Source organism: Candoia aspera, chromosome 2, assembly GCF_035149785.1.
Source record: "Candoia aspera isolate rCanAsp1 chromosome 2, rCanAsp1.hap2, whole genome shotgun sequence".
NCBI lineage: Eukaryota > Metazoa > Chordata > Lepidosauria > Squamata > Boidae > Candoia > Candoia aspera.
The window spans coordinates 91,472,946-91,487,479 of NC_086154.1; the positions used below are offsets into that span (position 1 = coordinate 91,472,946).

Genomic DNA, 14,534 nt, shown 5'->3' on the forward strand with positions numbered 1-14,534 from the left:
ATTGTCATACTATACTAGAAAATACCTTGCACTGATTATTACAGTCTTTTATTGTGATATTAGTTATAGGTTTTGATTTACTTGTACTGTGCTTGATTAGGAGTATACACTAAATAAAATTTCTATTACTACTGCTGTATTCACACACACATGCACACACACTTCTAGCCATCCATATTTTGGTAATGCTTGAACTGGTCCTAGAAATATTTTTCTACTTATGTAATGCACTCAGGTCCATGAAATGTAATCAGTTTGTATCTCTGCTGCACAATAAAGTGACCTTAAGTGATAATCTCTGCTACTTATCTCTACCTCTTGACTTTGATGCAGTTCTGTGCATCTTGCACACTCATTTTTTATTCTAGTCTTTCATGCTAAGTAAATCAGCTAAAAATTAGAATTAAGTAAGCTGTTAACAACTACAGCCCAAAGTATATGAAATCACCTTTCCCAAATATGTAAAACAGTAATCTAGGAGCTGTACTTCTTTTGTTCTGATATGAATGGTATGTTCATTATTTTCCAGCTGTACAGTAACATCCAGGGAGGTTTGAAATGTGGTTTATACATTCAGGCCATTCCAAAACATGTTGAAGATTTTGAGAGACTGCCCAGTTTTCCACAGAGAACTGCTTGCTCTAGCTGTGACTTTGAATGCCAAGTTTCAGCCAAGAACACATTTTTTATAGTTGAGTAATAAACCACTGAAAATAGTGTTTACAACTAACTTAAGAATGGCAATGTAAAACTATAATAACCAGTGTTTGCTGTTATTTCAATTTCTCCAGTTCCTATTCTAGAAATCAGCTGTTATTCTATATGTAGGAAAATGGGTCATCCCATTATTTTTTACATCTTAATGTCTAACAAACAGATTATAGTTTCTTTTTATAATTGTTGCCATCTAAAGGCAATTGTATTAACAAAATAGAAGTGATCTTCTCCCCACAAAATTATTCCACAAGAACATAACTCAAGGGAATTATTAAAGTTCATTTATCTGTAAGTTTTCCCCATTTGGGAGACTGCTTTTAGTGATAAGAAACCATTTTTCCGATATCTATGCTTTTGATTCATTCAATCCACTTTTCAAGAGAGTCCAAAGGGCCTTGAATACTTCGTGTTCTTGTATAACACTATACTGTGTTCTATACTTGACAGCCTTAGAACTAGTTATTCTAAGAAATGTCTCTGGATCATCTCATCTCATTATTGTTCATTTTCACTGTTTCTTTCTTCCGTTCTTAAACCACAGAAAGTCTATCTTTTTTTTTTTTCCTCACGAGACATAAGGAACCTTCTAACGTTTGTGGTGGACATGTAAAAAAAGTCCAAAAATATTGGAAAGACATACACAGCAACATTCATAAAATTTGGGGGATCAAATTCAAAATGAAGCTACATTTTTTACTAAGTATAATTCTAGTTCATATTAATAAAAACACCATAATTTCTTAAGATATGTGCTCACATCCATGAGGACAGACTTTGCACAATACTGGAAAAAGTTCATAGTTTCAACAATATCTGGGAATTTAAACTTGCAGCAATGGTGAAACTAACAGTATATATACTTAACAGAAGTTTAATTAAATTTAAGCAATAATGGCTTCCATATATATTATATATTATGCAGCAAGGTAAATACAAACACTTAGAGTATGGTTTCTAAAGTTTATGCCAATAAGTACTGCAAATCAGTTGGAGTACAAAGAAAGGAAAAAATCAGAAATTAAATATTTACCTATATTATATTTTGGGGTTTTTTTTTCCTTTTTCTTTTTTTTTTAACATTTATAAATAATAGTATAGTGGAAGTTAAGCTTAAAAATTTATACTTCTTTTTGAAACAACTCACTGTTCTCGGCTTGGTATCTTTCACTAATGTTATATTGAGCTTAATTGTATAACTTCAGTAATTATCCGTCCAGTCATAGATAAGATCTTTTTTGAAAATACACCTTTGCTTTAAATTTTTAAAGAGAGGAGGGGGAAAGAGAAAGTCAATCTATTTCATTAAAATGAAAGATGTCTGTTCAAAACAGATTAATGTTCGTTTGTTTGTTTGGTGCCTCCAAGTCAGTCTTGATTCCTGATGGCTGCCTGGACCAGTCCCTGCAGTTTTCTTGGCAAGATTTCAGAAGTGGTTTGCCACTGCCTCCTTCCTAGGGCTGAGAGAGAGTGACTGGCCCAAGGTCACCCAGCTGACTCTGTGCCTAAGGCAGGACTAGAACTCATGGTTTCCTGGTTTCTAACCTGATGCCATAACCACTACACCAAAATAATAATAATAATAATAATATAAATTTGTTACAGTTGTTCTCTCTATTAGACTCTGGGCAACTTACAAAATCCAGAAAAAATAAAAACAGTTAAACACAAATAACCGCACATAACCACACAGCCCAGACTAAAACAACCAAAAAGATAAACCATACAGAAACCACAGGGCCCCCACAGGCCTGGAAACAGAGCCAGGTTTTAAGAGCTTTCTGGAAGCTTAGGAGAGTGGGGGTGCTGTTCCAGAGGCCAGGGGCAGCAACAGAGAAGGCACTGTTCCTCAGTCCCAGTAGATGGCAACATTTAATAGAGGGGACTAGCAGCATGCCCACTCTGTGCAAACATAGCAGGCAGGAAAGACAATTGGAGATAGGCAGTCCCTCAGATAATCAGACCCTAAACCATTAAGAGCTTTAAAGGTGATGACCAGTACCTTGAATTGCACCCAGAAGTCTACTGGCAGCGAATGCAGGTTGTGGAGCAGTGGTGATACAGGGGCATACCAAGAAGTGCTCATTACTGTTCGGACCACTGCATTTGTACCACTGTAGCTTCTGGATGGTCTTCAAGGGCAGCCCCATGTAGAGCACATTAATCCAATTGTGAGGTGATCAGGGTGTGAGTGACCATCTGAAGGGCCTCCCAGTTGAGGAAAGGGTGCAACTGATGCACAAGATGACAGCCTCCTGGCCATGGCTGTTGCTTGCTCATCTAGTAGGACCTGCAAGTCCAGGAGAACCCCCAAATTGTACAGTAGTCTTAAATTGGAAGTGTAATATTGCTTGAGTGTCCCATTTTTCTTAAAGAATAGAATTTTGACATGGACAGTGATTTAGTAGAAAAGTAAACCAACCACAACCACACACATGTATTAGTCTTTGATTTTTGTATTTATTTATTTAATATTTTTATAGCCGCCCATCTGGGCAGCTAATAATTAAAATAAAAACAAATTAAAAATACAATCAATAATTAAAAATATAAATAACATAAAACAGCAGCTGAGAACAATCACAACATCCCATAATTAATGTAATCAAGAAATGGGCTCACCCACCCTATCAGGCTTCATGACAGAACCAAGTTTTTAATGCCTTGCAAAAGGCCAGCAAGGTCAGGGCAAGTTTGATCTTGGGAGGATGATGTCCCAAAGGGCAGGTGTCATGGCAGAAAAGACCCTCTTCCTGGATCCAGCAGATGGCACTCTCTTGCAAACAGGACCTGGAGCATGCCTCTCCTACCAGATCTAAGAGGATGGGTAGACACCACCGGAGGGAAACAGTCCCGTAAGGGACCCAGCCCCAAGCCATGAAGGCCTTTAAACATGGCCACCAGCACCTTGAATTATACCTGGAAGCATACCGGTAGCCTGTGCTGCCACATTTTGTACTAGCTGAAGCTTACAAATACTGTTCTAGGTCAGCCCCATGCAGAGTGCATTGCAGTAATCCAATTGTGATATGGATATTACCTTATGATCCTATTTTTAATCAATCTGTAAATTGTCATTAAAACTTTTCTGAGCTATGTTTTTTAAAAAAAATCGAAAGGGGGGGGGTGCAGGAAATCCCAAGGCTGTAGGCTAGACAGGAAGTAAAAAGGAGGAGGGAAGGAGACAGTAGCAATCAGTTTCGGTATTTTTTTCCAAGACCTTAGCATGGATGTACCATATAATCACAAGAATCATACTCAGTTCAAGGAAATGCTTATTCTTAACTTTGGAAGCAGCATGTAAAAATAAACTGCAGATACTCTGTAAACTCCAGCCCCTGTCTCTGCACATAGAATGATCTGATCTGAAGAAATTGGAGAGGGACAAGATTCCCAGCTAGTTCTCAGTGGGTCAGATAAAGATCCAGCCACTATGCTTTATCAACCACCTTTCAAAGTTATGCATATGTGGAAATCAACTAGAAAGCATTTTTCCTCTTATTGGGAAGAACAAGAAAAAAATACTACTTAATGCACTTCATCTCTCATTTGTTAGACTTGGAGTGCCATTTTGTTTTGGGTTGTATGACTGTTTCATATACACACACGTCATTAACAAATTTTGGAGAAAGAATCTAGCGTGCAGCTTTGTGTTAATAGAGTCATTGATGGTCTTGTTGCAGGTGTGAATGCTTACCAGGCTACAGTGGAAAGCTCTGTGAAACAGATGATGATGACTGTGTGGGACACAAATGTCGCCATGGTGCAATGTGTGTAGATGCCGTAAATGGATACACCTGCATTTGTCCTCAAGGATTTAGGTAAGAATAATGTCTTGATCTACTCTGAAGTATTTATGATCTCTGAAACCACAGCATGCTACTTCAGGATGATGGGAATACTTTTCATCATTCAGCAGCCCTTTTGACAGTGTCTGATATTTCACAATTGACTGAGATGTCATTTTTGGCAGGAATATTCTTTTATGTATTCTTTAATGACCTTTGGTAAAGCAAGCACAAAAGAAGTGATTAAACAGTTGAAGGCACCTTAATTGTTGGCAGGCTTAATTACTTATAGTTGTAAAATAGGTCGAGTTGTGCCTGCCTCTCTTCTGATATACTTGGATACCAGGAGAAAGGTGTCATTCATAGAAGTGGAAGCCTTAAAGCACAAGGGTATATTGCACATTCTGAAAGACATAATATGCTATATTTGACAAATACATGCAGCAATGTGCTAAAGACTTTAAACTGAAATTACAACTTGGATGGTCTCATTTGAGAGACAATAGTCTTTAATATTAAAGATATTAGCTAGTTAATGCTTATGTATTAAACATTCCTATCTTGATTTTTAATCACATTTTTTATTCATTATGGAGTTATTCAGTAGTCTGATAAGAGTTACAATTTAAGGTAAGTGTTTTAAGTCAAGACAGTGACTGAATTCCTATAATACAATATAGGAACACCATACCAATCAGTATGGTGAAGAATTGGTAGATATTACTGAAATTGTATATTCTCCCATTCTGTACCTCTACCCCCATTTCCTTCTTTTGTCTCTGGGAGACAGACTTGCATTCTCGTTTTTGAAGATGCTCCCTACATCCATAGTACTCCATCAGAGGTAGGCAGCTTCTAAAAGATTGGAGGCCATCCTGATCTTCCTGATCTGTTGAAGGGCTGTAGGAAGCCATCACTGAGATAAAAGGGACAAGGTCAAAAGTTTAAAATGTTTGTGTGTGTGTGTGTGTGTGTGTGTGTGTGTTTTCTGGGGGACTTGGGGGTGTGAGGTTGGAAATTGGAGCAGTTCATTTCCCAGGGATCTCTCACACTTACTATAACTTATCACCCCACAGAAAACAAATACAAGGCCAAATCATGCTGTTGAAATTTGGCCATTTTGCTATGTAACTACCCAGAGTCCCTCTTTTGGGGGAAATGGGTGGTGACAAAATTTGATAAATAAATAAATAAATTCAGAAAATATTTGATTCAAATTAAGATAGTCATCAGATGTTTTAGGTATCATGATAATCATTGAATATAGATTTATTATGCTGAAAATGTGTTTAAAAGGTATAGATATAAATAGTTGCAAGGAAGCAAATCCTGTGTTACTTAATTTTTTAAATGCCACAAGATGTTTTGTTCATATTGTTGTTGCATTACTATGATTACCCCTCAGGAAAATCTGCAAACAGATGGTTACTTTCTACTCAGCTTCCCCAGTTTTGTTTTTCAAATGCCAGATGTACATGTACTGATTCCATCACTGTTCCCATTCATATGTAATATGCAGCGAGATATTTTTTTGTAATGTTAAGGAATTTATTAAGCCATGATCTTTCATTTCTTCTTAGCCTTCCTTCATGCTTCAAACACACCAACCTCCTACCTGCCCTGGCACTTTGTGTGTTATATAGTAAAACATTTTTCAAAATATAATTTTATTAAGATTTTTAATTACAATAGTAAAAAACTAATACAAACTAAACTTAGAAAAAGAGAAGAGAATGGAAAGAAAGAAGAAAAAGTTCAGGAAAAAAGAAAAAGAAAAGAAAGAATATCATAAAGAAAAAGAAAAAAAAACATATAAAGAAGTGACTTCCAACCTTTATCAGAACAACTATAAACAAATTTAGTAACGCTTCATCCCTTATAAGGTATCTCTTCATCCCATATCCCATCCCTTAACTATAAAAAGTTCCATAAATCATCCACTTTTCAATCCTCGTGTCAACAAAAGGTCCATAAAGGGTTGCCAGAACATTGCAACAACAACAACAACAAAAAGTCTTATTTTAACCTTGATCAAATAAACCAACTTTATATTCCTCCCTTTTACTTCTCACTGTTTTAGTCTTTAATTCAGTCAAATATTATCATAGGATTTGATTTCAATTCTTCTTTATCCCATCATACAGATTTTGTCAAGGCTTTAACAAGCTTCTCTTGTAGATCCAATAGGAAAACATTTTCCAGGTTATTCTCTTGGTTTATCATTTGTATTTCCCTTTCAATTTTTAAAATTTCAGCCAGTTTCTATTGTGTATCCAACAAAGCATCCTTTTCCAAATCATTCTCTTGGCCATTTGTAGTTCCACATTCTGTATTTTCTCTATCTTATCAGATAAAATTTACTTCACATCTGTCATTCCTTCATTAACATATTTTAGACATAGTCTATCCATAGAAGTAGACATCATTACTGACAGTGTTGATATTGTAGTTACTGACTTCTGGCTCCATTCTTCAAAGATCTCCTTTAATATTTCTGATGTTATAACATTGTTTCATTCTGTAAGTCCCAGTATTAATTGACATCAGACTTGCTTTTTTTTTCTTCCTTCTGCTTAAAATATTTTGTCTCCTCTAGTGTCCATTTTCTAAAATCTTCACTTACTGTATCTTTTGTTATGACTTGCAATTGCCAGGATAATCAAAATAAGTCTGTTTCCCACAAGAAGCTGTTTATTTTTTATAGTTAATCCTAAAATCTTATAGTAAGAGTCAACATTCCAAATTGTTCTTGACTCTTAATCCATTTATAACTTTCTTAGATCGACATCTTATTTAGCTTTTTGGTGTTTATTTCATATTCTTTAAGTTCTTAAGCTTGTAATTAATTTTTCTTTTGTTTGGAGTTGAAGATAAACTTACCCAATGAAGACTTTTCAAACCTGTCATTCCAAAGGTCTCTAATAGCTTTAGAATAATTAATAGGCAGTTTCCAGAAGTGATTAGAAAGTGAGGCTTGCAAACTTAGTGTCCTTTAAAATCCGGAGAGATTCCAAAGAACTGGTCTGCTCACCAGTTCCTTGGTCTTTGCCACCAGTCAAATATGTATTGTTATTTCCAAACAGTCATTGTGCCTCACTTGCTAACTACCTTTAAAGGATTTCCACCCTTTAAACTGAATTTATAAGGAATATGAGAAATTTTGCCTCAGTATTCCTGGATGAGATTCTGGTTGTCATAATGATGTTTTGCTTTTGATATATATGATGTCTGTGGTGCTACTTAACACTCTGAAGTTTAACTCTGACAGCTGCCAATCGACCCACTATGTGGGAAAGCTCACTGAATGTCAAAGATAAGCTATTCAGCCAAATGGATTCATTAATCACTGCCTCAGGAGCTAGTTCTTGCTTTTTTTTCCAGGTAAGTATTTTCAGCACTCAGGACAGGCTCACACAGCAAGAGTGCAATAGCATCTGGGAAATAAAAAAGATTCTGAAAAAGTATAGAAGCATTTGGGATCTCAATTTTTTTTTTCTTCTTTTCTGTTCATTTCTTCTTATGACATACTTCTGTTACATTAATGCAGTGTTTCTCAACCTTGGCAACTGTAAGACGTGTGGACTTCAGCTCCCAGAATTCCCCAGCCATCATGCTGCACGTCCACACATCTAAAAGTTGCCAAGGTTGAGAAACACTGCATTAGTGCATTTAGCATTTTGATATTATTGATAATTTGATAATATTGATCCTTATAGTGATATAAGGCTTGATTTTAAAGGTTTGATGATTACAAAATGTAAGAAAGGAACTATACTTTTTGTCTGTCCTGCCTCTTCCGTTTTCTCCTTGTATCTTCTCTTGACTTTATACTGATTGCAGAAAAAAAAATAGATATATTTGTGTGACTTGCCAGAGTTCTTAAAAATTCCTGTTTGTTGGTGGCATGTTGTTTGGTTGCTGGAAAATGTGCCATTCTTAAAAATAATCTGACAGTAACAGATGTTTTAAGAATAAAGTTTCCTTGTAGTGGGAGCATAATATACAGTATATAAAAGACAGGACTCTGGCATGGTAAACGTTTATAAATATGATCCTCCCAAAATACATCAAGAACAAAAGCAACAGAACAATCTGGTTTAGATTTAATCTACAGACGTGATATATAACACAAATATAGTATTGTAAAAAAACAGTGCTTAATAGCTTGAATATTTATATGCTCCCCAGCCTGCACACTTATTATTTTGTATGCAGTAAGGTTTGAAATTGCCTGCTTCCTATTTGTACACTCTTCTCTGACTCCAAATTCACCCATAATGTTTCTGCCATTGCAATAAATAAATAAATATTTAAATGGAAACTCTCATAAGAACATAAGTTAACATGTGAAGGCATTCATGGGGAAAGACCTAAATTCATATAACTGGTCAGTGATCTGGTCACTAGGTGCCTTAGACAAATTGCAGTTTTTCAGCTTCATTTAGCTCAGCGAAAAGCTACGTTGAGGATACCATAGGATAAACTTGGTTATGCAGTTTCTTGGGAAAGTGATATATTAATTAATTACTCTTTAGGCATAGATGTTTAAACCAAACATTAAAATCCTACTAATAAAATGCTTCTACTTATTATGCTTTTCATAAAGTTGCTCTTCTATGTTCTACTGGCAGATCATCTCCTCTTGTAGCACAGAGTTGAGTTCTACGGCATCTGTACGTATAAAATCAATTATAACTCATTTGTAAAAGGGTATGATGATATGTACCTTGGGCACTACTTGAAAATATTAATGTCAGTGAAAGAGAGGGATTGGTTGTCATGGGAATGGGAACTGAGATGATTTATAATTTGAAATCAGTGATAGTAAGTTTAGCTAAAGTCTAAAGAACTACAGAGTAATCAGTGCTGGGCTATTTCTATACTATATTTCTAGTAAGAAATAGCCAGGCCTAGTTTGCTCACATGTTACAGCATTCATCCGTTTTTAATTCTCGATGTTTTTAATGTCCCTAATGATGTTTCCATATTTTTTTATATACTACAGAGGTCAGTCTGTTTGAGAGTGAAAAAGTAGTGCGATATAAACAAGTGTAGACTACATTGATGCTAACACTTCTACTTTAAAAAAATAGAGTTTGGGGGGCAATGAGTAATACAGGTAGTCCTCGCTTAACAACCATTCATTTAGTGACAGTTTGGACTTAGAACAGTACTAGAAAAACCAACTTGCGATTGGTCCTCACACTTACAACCATCGCCATGTCCCCATGGTCATGTGATCATAATTTGGGTGCTTGGCGACCGGTTCACATTTATGACTGTCACAGCATCCCGTGGTCACGTGAGCACCATTTTTTACCTTCCCAGTCAGCTTCTGGCAAGCAAAATCGATGGGGAACTATGTGATTTGCTTAACAACCACATGGTTTGCTTAACGCCCTCAGTGATTGGCTTAACGACTGCCACAAAAAAGGTTGTAAAATTGGGTTAGATTTGCTTAATGACTGCTTCACTCCTGGGTCCCAATTGTGGTTGTTAAGTGAGGACTTCCTGTAAGACAGCCTCTTGCCTATTGGTCATGTGTAACAATTAAGTCTAAATTGATGACAGTGAATCTTTTGTGTGTTCAACAAGCTGCTTCAGATTCAAGCCAGAATACTGTACTTATTTGCACCACTTTAAGGGAAAGGAACTGTGGCCTTAAAACCTTCATTGCTTCTAACCTCAGCAACACTTATAGATATAGGCATCCACAGGGACAGGGGGCTAGTGTATTGTTGCCATTATATACTTGCATGAGTCTTGTGACTAAGTCTAAAAAGTCAGACCTTGTGTGGTAACATTATGACACACATTCTGTCATAGGGGTTAGGCTTATGCTTATAGGTCTATCATGGGTCCTGCTAAAACCGTGGACCAAACTAAGCTTGACATTAAATTCATCATGTTTAACCTGATTTTACCCCCTCTCCTGCCCAAGTCATATAGCAGAGATGTAAGTACATTTCCCAATATACATCTGTCAGCCCTACAAGGTTGTCCAGATCAGGAAACAGATTCTACAAGACTAGAGCTATACTTGATTTTTAAAAAAAGGCTCCAGTAGCAGAATCATGCAACTCTGACCACATTTTCCCTTCCCTCCCTCTTATACCCCAGGTAGTCAGGGGGAATCTAGTCGGAGTCTCTTTCTAACACTTTCCCTTTGCCCTGGGCTCAAAGCATGCTAATGCATTTGTTGTCGTCTTAGCAGTTTCTTCATAGTATCTCCAAGGTCATATCCGTGGCTCCCTAAAACATACTTCCAGATGTGCTGAACTGTCAAGCATCCCTTGCTAGCTATGAGCTGTGACTTAGCAGCATCTAGAAAACTATATGTTGCATATTTTTGCATATAGCATCAGTTAGAAAAATATAATTATCAGAATAACTTTGAACACTTTTTTTTCTCTTGCTGCAACCTCAGAAGAAGGAGGGGGGGATAAAATTATATCTAATGTTCCTTCTAATTTGGAGGATCCTCAGTATGGAAATTTAATGGCCTTAAAGAAGAGAGAAGATTAGGAATTAGGAGATAGGTTTATAGAATTGTCATGCAAAAAAACTACTATATTTTCACTTAAATCACATTTTAGTAGACCTCAGTTTATGCTCCACAGAGCAGTATTCATTCATTTGTTATCGATAGCTACTGTGCAGACAACTTAGGGATAACTTATTTTATTAGTCTAGACACTTTTTCAAATAATTATTATCTCTGTTCTCTCTCTTCCAAACATTTATTCTATGTGTTTGTGTGCATGTGAGTGTGTGTGTGTAATGAACTCTCTCTGAAATTCAGGAACCCTTGGGAACCATGACTTTTTCTTTAGCAATCCACTTTTTTGGTGATAATGTCACTGGCAAAAAAACATACATTCTAAATGCCGAACACTTATGATATTTTGTTTTATTTCTTTCTTGTGTAGCTATTTCAAAATTTCCCCATTGTGATATTGAACAGCAAACAAGGAATCTCAGCAGCAATCATTTAAGTAAACAAAAGAACATTCCACACTGTATAACTCAAACCTGCAGCTATAAGCATTCCAGTCAAGCTGGCAACAGATATCAGATTGAAATCCCTCTTGTCCAAAGTTCAAAAAGTGCCTCTAACAATTTTTTGTAATGTTTGTAAATGAACAACTACATCTGTAAAGCTAGCCTTCACATTGGGTGAGATACAATATCATCATCATCATGTGGAGTTGACTGATTATGTGTCAACTCTTAGTGATCACACAGATAGATTTGCTCCATGACAATTTGTCCCTAACCTGGTCTTTCAGGTCTTCCAATGGTGCACCCATCACTATCACTATTGTAACTGAGTCCATCCACATTGCTCTTCTCTTTCTTTCTACCTTTCCCAGCATTAGAGCCTTTTCCAGAGAGCTAGTCTGTGCATAATGTGTCCAAAGTAGGATAATTTTCTTTATGATTGCTAAAGAAAAAGTTATGGTTCCCAAGGGTTCCTGAATTTCAGAGAGAGTTCATTACACACACACACTCACATGCACACAAACACATAGAATAAATGTTTGGAAGAGAGAGAACAAAGATAATAATTATTTGAAAAAGTGTCTAGACTAATAAAATAAGTTATCCTTAAGTTGTCTGCACAGTAGCTATTGATAACAAATGAATGAATACTGCTCTGTGGAGCATAAACTGAGGTCTACTAAAATGTGATTTAAGTGAAAATATAGTAATTTTTTTGCATGACAATTCTATAAACCTATCTCCTAATTCCTAATCTTCTCTCTTCTTTAAGGCCATTAAATTTCCATACTGAGGATTCTCCAAATTAGAAGGAACATTAGATATAATTTCCGCCCCCCTCCTTCTTCTGAGGATTGCAGCAAGAGAAAAAAAAGTGTTCAAAGTTATTCTGATAATTATATTTTTCTATATGCAAAAATGCTATATGCAAAAATATGCAACATATAGTTTTCTAGATGCCGCTAAGTCACAGCTCATAGCTAGCAAGGGATGCATTTGTGGCTCAGGTGAAAATTCTGGATTGATTTGTTTGAGGATCCATTTGTTTGTTTTCTTTGCTATCCATGATATTCTCAGGAGTCTTCTACAACACCATACTTCAGAAGTATCAATATTCTTCCTATCTTGTTTCTTCAAAGTCCAACTTTCACTTTCATAGAGTGTCACAGGGAATACTGTGACTTGTACTATTACGACTTTTGTAGGTATAGATACATCCCGGTATCTGAACATCTTTTCCAAGGCCTTCATGGCTGCTGTACCAAGTGTTGGTAGAGCAGAGGAGAGTAGACAAGATGTTGCCTAGTTGGGCATTGAAATATCTGCAAGAAAACAACCAAGCTCAGAGAGCACCAAGGACCCCACTGTAGCATATCTCTTGACTGCTTGTTCCTTTACTGTTAATGGATGATCCCAAAAGGCAGAAGGTATCTATCACTTTGATATCTTCATTGTTAATTCTAAGGCTGATTGTTGTACCTCTTGCCATTAGTTTGGTCTTTATATTTAATTTTAGTCCCATTTTTTCACTGTGTTCCTTGACTTTTTTTTACTAGAGTTTGCTAGAGTTTTTTACTAGAGTTTGCAGGTTTTCAGATGTCAGAATAGTGTTGTCAGCACAGTGCAGGTTATTGAGATTTCTTGTTCCTATTTTAAAACCATGCTCATCTTCTTCCAATCCTGCTTTCCTTAATATGTATTCAGCATGTAGATTGAATAAATAAAGGTAGAGTATACACCATTGCCTCACTCCTTTGCCAAACTGGAGCCAGTCTGTTTCTCCATGTTCTGTCTGTACTGTGGCTTCCTGACCTGTATATAGGTTTCTCATGTGAACAATGAGATGTTCTGGGATTCCCATATTTCTAAGCACGTTCCATAGCTTGACATGATCAATACAAGCAAAAGCCTTTCTATAATTAGTGAAGCATATATGGCTTCATTTTGGTATTATTTGGCTTTCTCAATTGTGCATCAGTGATAGTGTCTTGTGTTCCTTGGCCTTTTCTAAAACCAGCTTGAACATCTGGCAATTCTATTCCATGTAGGGCATTAGTCTGGATGATCCTGAGCATTATTTTGCTAGTTTGTGAAATTAAGGATATAATACAATAGTTTGCACACTCTGTTAAGTCCGCTTTTTTTCTTTTCTTTTCTTTTTCTTTTCTTTTTCCCTTACTAACTCTTCTTCTGTTGCTTGCCTTATTTCAGTCCTTGTTGCCTTCCAATTTAATAATGACTGGAACATTGATCTAAGTTCAATTTCTAGTACTATAAGTTATTGTAAGTTGGGAATATCTTCTAAAGATATCTTGGATGTTGGCATCTCTTCAAAACAGTATTTCAGTATATCCCTTCCATCTTTATTTGATCTACTTTGAATCAGTCACCTTTGAATCTGTCCATTGGCATCCTTTAGCACACCAATTCAAGATTGGAACTTCCTGAGTTCAGAGATCTTTTGAAAGACTTCCCTTGTTTTTCCATGTCTGTTTCCATCTTCAATGTCTTTACAGATGTTGTTGTAATATGGCTTCTTGTCTCTTCTAACAGCTGTCTGAAACTCTTTATTAAATTCCTTCCTGAGATTTTTATATTTCTTGGGTTTGGCTTCTGTTTAATTCTTGGCAATTTTCACAGTTTATTCTGGCATCCAGTTTGCTTTCTTCTTTTGTTGATCTTTGACAGTCTCTTTTCACATTCATCCTTCACAACTTCTTCAAGTTCATTCCACAGTTCCTTTAATTCTCTGTTGATGAGGTTTAGGATATCAAAGCGATTCCCGATGTTCTCCTTGAAACTGGTGGGTATATGCTCAAGATCATATCATAGAAACTGGCTGGCTTTCTTCTTCTTCATTAGCTTAACATGGAACTTGCACATGAGCAGTTCGTGATCTTTTCTACCGCCGACACCTGGCTATGTCTTGGATGCCATAACTGAGCAATTCCACCTCCTTTAAGCAATAATATAGTAAATTTGATTTCTATGTACTCCATCTAGTAATGTCCATGCATACAGGCATCTGTT

The 14,534-nt window shown here is 36.2% G+C and overlaps 1 protein-coding gene across 1 annotated transcript in view; it reads left to right on the top strand.

Moving 5' to 3' along the window:
- Positions 1-14,534, top strand: part of SLIT3 (slit guidance ligand 3) — a 561,750-nt gene that overhangs the window by 512,310 nt on the left and 34,906 nt on the right. The window contains exon 30 of the mRNA XM_063292455.1: positions 4,398-4,535. Coding sequence (XP_063148525.1) covers positions 4,398-4,535 — 138 coding nt within the window. The remainder of the gene's footprint in view (positions 1-4,397; positions 4,536-14,534) is intronic.